At 35.6% G+C, this 6,421-nt stretch overlaps 1 protein-coding gene across 1 annotated transcript; it reads right to left on the bottom strand.

The window, feature by feature from the left end:
- Positions 1-743: 743 nt before the first annotated feature.
- LOC116585688 (olfactory receptor 13G1) lies at positions 744-1,667 on the bottom strand. Its single transcript, XM_032334981.1, has one exon. The coding sequence runs from the start codon at positions 1,665-1,667 to the stop codon at positions 744-746; it is 924 nt and encodes a 307-aa protein (XP_032190872.1).
- Between the last annotated feature and the right edge of the window lie 4,754 nt (positions 1,668-6,421).

The raw sequence follows: 6,421 nt of genomic DNA, 5'->3' as shown, positions 1-6,421 counted from the left end.
TTAGATTGTTTCAAGAAGATTAGTATGACAAAATACCTGTGTTTTTTAAAATGTTACAGTGAAACACTAATTATAACTGATTTCAAGGGAAAATTGTACTGTATGCATCACAAAATGTCACAAAGTAATGCAATATATTTTCTTATTACAGAATGAGAGACCTGATTTGATTCACAGACTTATTAATTTTATAATATTAAGAGCAGTTTCTTTCTCAATAGATATATAGCATATATATGTTAATATATTTAATGCTTGCATGTGCTTACAGGAAAATGCTTATGTATATGCCTATATAAGAAGGAGAAAATGTACATATTTTTAGAAAGATGTTGGGATATATATCATGATATATATTTATGTGAGATGGTATGTATATTACATTATAGATATTGTCTAAAATTAAAATTATAAAATTGTGGAGACACTGAGAAATCTGGGAATAGAATAAGAATGAGATAAAAACTTTACATTTACTGTGATTAATAGTGAAAGCTTTCATAAAAGAAAGTGTGTTAGAAATATGTAAAGTAGTAAGTGTAAATCAGTAGTGTGATGGTAAGAAAGTAAGTGCATTTTAGAAATCAGGAGCTAAGACAATGATTCATAATGGAAAGAAACATTGTTACTCTTAAGAAGGAATAGGAAATCTGGGAAGGAAATATCTATAAATGACCAGTAAAATATGAGATGTTCTAGGAAATGATTCTGGAGTACAAAGCTGACATTCCCTTTTGAAACTACTAATGTTTCAGAAATGGAAAAACTTTCTGAATCCCTGTCTGCATCTCCTTGTTTCGGAAACTATACACAACTGGGTTTAATGTTGGGGTCACAAGAGTATAGAGTGCAGCTATGACCTTGTCTCTTTCAAATGAGTAGCTGGAAGCAGGGCGGATATAGGTGTAGATTACAGGGGAGTAGTAAAGGGACACCACTATGAGATGGGACGAGCATGTTGAAAAAGCCTTCCTTTTCCCTTCTGCTGTGCGGATGCGGAAAATGGCAGCAATGATAAAACCATAGGAGATGCAGGTGAGTGTGAAGTCACCTATGGCCAGGGTAATATCAGCAACATATACCATAATCTCATTGATTCTAACGGGGCTGCAGGACAAAGACAGCAGTGCGGGTATCTCACAGAAGAAGTGGTTAATGGTGTTTGGACCACAGAATGTCAGCCTCAGGATAAGACCAGTGTGCACCCAGGAATTGGTTACTGCAATCACCATGGTAATGCTCAGCAAGGTCACACACATATGATGGTTCATAATAGTTCTGTAGTGAAGAGGGAAACAGATGGCCACATAGCGGTCATAGGCCATTGTGGTGAAGAGAACCATCTCAGCTCCTAGGGACCACGTGAAGAAGAAGAGCTGGGACATACAACTTTCATAGGAAATACTCCTTCCTGCTGTTAGCATGGTCACCAGCATCTTTGGTATAATGCTTGTTGTGCATACGATGTCCACAATAGCCAGTGCCGAAAGGAAAACATACATGGGTGTATGCAAAGTGGTGTTATAGATGATGGCAATGACAATAAGTGCATTTCCAAGAAAGGCCACAGTGTACATGAAGAGAAAGACAATGAAGAGAACTCTTTGCAGTTCAGGATTTTGGGTGAGGCCCAGAATCATAAACTCAGCTACGATGCTATTATTCATCTTGCTTTGATGACAGATATTGCAGAAAGTGAGCAATTGTGAATTAAGATGATCTTGGTGCTTTATTAGGAGGTGTGGTGTGTGTGTGTGTGTGTGTGTGTGTGTGTGTGTGTGTGTGTGTATGAATTTAGTGATGTGTGTGATGATGTGATACAACTCAGTAGCAAGAACTCCATTTTGATAGAGTTCTGACTTCCTGGCAATATCTTCTATTCTTCAGAAGGATGCAATTTTCTGATGCATGCTCTTCAATCAATGACTCCTTTGAATGGGAGCCACTGGTTGAGAAAAAAAGGGTAAGAAAAGTAAATATATTCAGGTATTTCAATATTACCATTTTGAGTTGAAACTTATTTGAGTATAATTCACATATATATGAAATAGAATACAAGAACTGCATATCTCACTAGTAGTTAACTACATGCTATCTTTCTTGAAACATATGTGAGCAGAAATATCAAGAACAAAAGAAACTGACAGGGCTAATAATAGTGGAAAGAGTTCAGAGGGAACATGTCCAACAGAATATCCTGAGACTGCATATTCAGGGACCCCTGAATAATTCACTGGTGTCTAAAATGAAGAATTTAATCAATTGCTTGCCTGATATTTTCTCTTCAATTGCAGAATCACATTTCCAAAATTGCATGAACTAATTTTTTGTGCTGTCATACAATGGTGAAAAGATTGGACATAAATTTAGAAGATCTAGGAGTGCATCTTTATTTTAGTATAGCTGTAAATTTGCCATTAAAGCTCCATAAGCTTCAAAGTTCTTGTAAAAATTCTTTATTTCCAAAAATGATACGAAATGGAAAAAAATATTAGATATTATACAGCCTTAGCATAATACCCTCTAGTTTCACCCATGTCATTGCATATGGTAAGATTTTATGCTTTTTGATGGCTAAGCAATAATCCTGAGAGAGAGAGAGAGAGAGAGAGTGTGTGTGTGTGTGTGTGTGTGTATGTGTGCACGTGCCCATGTGCACATGCACACAGTCTCTTCTTTGTCCACACATTTTTTGATTGATGTCTGGACTCTTTTTCTAGTTTTGGCTAATGTGGACATTGCTGCTATGAACACTGGGGTGCATATGACCCTTCTTTTCACTACATCTGTATCTATGGGGTAAATACCTAGTAGTGAAATTTCTGGGTCATAGGATAGCTCTATTTTTAAATTCTTGAGGAGTCTCCATACTTTTTGCCAGAGTAACTGTACCAGCTTGCATTCCCATCAACAGTGTAAGAGAGTTCTCCTTTCTGTGGAGGAAAGTTCTTGTTCATTTTATTACTTCCCACCAAAAACCTTCAGTATTTTCTCAACTATATTCCTTTTTTGGATAGATCTGTTTTCATGCATAACCAGGTTTTTACATGTATATATGACTGTGAGGACTATTCTGACTTGGTACATCTAGTAAAAGTATCCAAAATGTCTTTAAATTTATTGATAAATGTATGTTTCATAATAGTTCTTTGAATTTTCAGAGATCATACTCTACCCCTGTTACCCAAACAGAAGAAAGAAAAATCATTTTGAGGCTATAGGCAGTCTGCTTTTTCCTCTAAGCTCTGAAACCTGAATTATTAATTTCCTAAATTCAATGGACTAATAATATGCTAAATTTACTGACTAATCTATGTGTAGCTATTGAGACCAATAGAAAAATATTTTATGAAATCTATAAGCCACCTTCAGAACCCCTAGATTTATTTCTTATTTTCTTTATTTTAAGATTTTATTTATGTATACTACAGAGAGAGAGATCACAAGTAGCAGGGATGGGGGGAGCAGGCTCCCTGCTGAGCAGAGAGCCAGATGCAGGGCTCAACCACAGGACCCTGAAATCATGACCTGAACCAAAGGCAAAGGCTTAACCCACTGAGCCACCCAGGTGCCCCATTTCTTATTTTCTGATAGTATAATAATGTAACACTTGTCATTGCTTATATCTATAATCGTTTCATAACAAACATGATGGGACTTTGACATTTTCATCTGCATACAGTTGATATGAAAACAGTGGAGTGACAGAAGAATAACAGAGGCCAAGAATGCATATCTCATAAGAGGAAGAGCCAGGATTGTTTCTATTTGATGCAAAATGAACAAAGATTTTAGAACTGCTAAGAAAGAGAGAGAGAGAGAGAGAGAGAGAGAGAGAGAGAGAGAGAGATAGTTTTATTTGAGCCCAAGTGAGGACAGCTGTCTGGGATACACAATCTTCACAAAGGAAAGAGTGCTCTGGACAGAATGAATACTTAATACAGGGATATATATAGTTACATCAGGAATTGCAAATTATCATAAGGAAGGGTATTTAAGAAAATCACAAACTTTATTTTGTTTTTAGTAACCAAGTTTGCAAGCTTAGGAGGTATGGGAACAGAATTTAGGGAGATTTTTATTTATATCTTTAGTTTGATTTTTTAAATATTTTATTTATTTATTTGAAAGACAGAGATCATAAGTAGGCAGAAAGGAAGGCATACAGAGAGAGAGGAGGAAGCAGGCTCCCATCTGAGCAGAGAACCCAATGTGGAGCTCAATCCCAGGACCCTGAGATCATGACCTGAGCTGAAGATAGAGGCTTTAACCCACTGAGCCACACAGGCGCCTATTTGTTTATTTATTTATTTAGGTTATTTGCTAATGAAGCAGATGTACCGTGTGTGCTCAAGGCAGAAATACAGCCCAGGTTTTGAAGTTTGGTGAATCCATCCTGAACTTGATGAAAGTGTAGTTTCTATGGGAGCCCAGGAGCAGGCGACACAAATACTAAACATTTTTTTCTTTTATCTCACCTAGACTGTCTAATGTTTAACAAATTGTTCTTAACCTTTCTGCTATATACTTTTGGGTAAAATACCAATAGTATGGCAAGCATACATGAAAACTGAATACTTTAAAGAACATGAGATTTTATTCTGAATGAGACATGACTTGAAACAGGGAAATAAAGATGAGATAGTTGCTACTTGAAGTTCAATTAACATATTTTTAATATTAGGGCACCTGTGGGGCTTGGTTGGTTAAGCATCAGTTTTTGGCTCAGATCATGATCTCAGGGCCCTTGGATCTAACTTCACATCTGGCTCTCTGCTGCATGGGGAGCCTGCTTCTTTATCTCCTTCTGACCTTCCCCTTGTGTATGCTCTCTATCAAATAAATAAATAAATCTTAAAAATAATATTTTAAATGTCATATTAAAATGAGTAATAACTAAATTTTGAAATACTGAGTGCTAAATATACTTTAAATTATATTAAAAGGCCCTGGTCTGGTTATTTCATTTGAATCAGAGATCTGTTATCAAATACTTTTGGATGAATCTATAAGGTAACAGTCCTCTTCCAGTCTATGTGATCTTACTCACTGAAATATACACTCAAATATAAACTTAACCTTCTTTGGTAATGAAGAAGAAACCTTCAATTTTCATTTGGATAATTTTTACCTATCCATGTAAAAATTCTATTTATATATTTAATTGTTAATGATCAATTTTTGTGAAGCTGGATGTAAGGGAGAAATTCAGTCCTAAGATACAAAACAGAATTTTATAAAATGGTGAAACTTTGCAAAAATACTGGGTAATTCACCTGTGGTTCACTATCTCTGAGTTAAGAACAAAATAGTGAGGGTACCTGGAGATTTCTTTTCTCATCTCTTCTTGGAACATCATATACCTTACCGAGTGCTAATGACATTGGTTCAGTCCTGTTCTGTGTTGGTTCTATGAACTGGGACCATTACTGTGTGTAGATAGGACAAATACAAAAGGGGACCATCATCCAGTTCATGGAGAGAAGAAGCTATATATTGACAATAATAACTTTGTTCAGAATAAGCATTATTGACCTACAGTAGAAATAGATACTTTTGTTAATCCACAGGAATCCAGTGTGGTCAATGGTTTCTATTGATATTCTGCAAGTAAGTCATGCCTGTTTTGGATGCTACCATCAGCCCTAAAAGGCCAAAGTATACAATGAATGAATGAATGAATGAATGAATAATAAATAAATATCTGCTCACATCAGCAGGGAAACACATTTTTCCAGGTTTTATAAGTTGAAAATCTTTGACTCTTGATCATGTCCTTTTCTATTTCTCTCATCTAAATTATTTATATTGTTTTAGCTTTTATGTTTAATCCAACTCAGATTTTCCATTGACTTAAATTTGGAAGTACAAAATCACTACATTTTAGTTATAAATAGGTTAATACATAAAAAATAATTCCTGATTCTGGCATTTTTTTCTCTATGACATTGGAGTTTTAAAGTGCATTTTCTGAGTTTCCATCTATCCTCATTAGTTTAATAGAGAATTAAAACAGCGGTAAGCTTTGAGTTGTTCTGAGGATTAAACAATGCATGCAAAGCCATAACCCAAAATTTAAACCACAATGAGCTGCCAATTAAATGTGTTAATGATTATTATTTGGAATCCAAATCTAGTCTATGATTCCACCAATTTCCCCTTAAGGTCTTTTGCTCTTTTTGAGTTCTTTTAATCAGACTCCAAGTTAATGCTGTTCCCAATTACAGGGCACTCTTGTATTGGTGTTTTACTTTCCAATGGATCACTTCTGGTAGCTCCCTATCCCTTTTGCTTATCTTATGATATCAGTCCAACGTTCCCACTCCACTGTACCTGTCCACTGGTGTCTTCTACCCCTGTACAGATCTAGAAGTGTATATTCCTACATCTCAGGCTGATTTCATGTGTGTTCAGAGTGATC

The sequence above is a fragment of the Mustela erminea genome, chromosome 3 (assembly GCF_009829155.1).
Source record: "Mustela erminea isolate mMusErm1 chromosome 3, mMusErm1.Pri, whole genome shotgun sequence".
Lineage (NCBI taxonomy): Eukaryota > Metazoa > Chordata > Mammalia > Carnivora > Mustelidae > Mustela > Mustela erminea.
This window is presented reverse-complemented; position numbering and strand designations above follow the sequence as displayed.

What these genes read in the sequence shown, in the direction of transcription:
- LOC116585688 (XM_032334981.1), bottom strand. Translation starts at nt 1,667, where the DNA reads ATGAATAATAGCATCGTAGCTGAGTTTATGATTCTGGGCCTCACCCAA.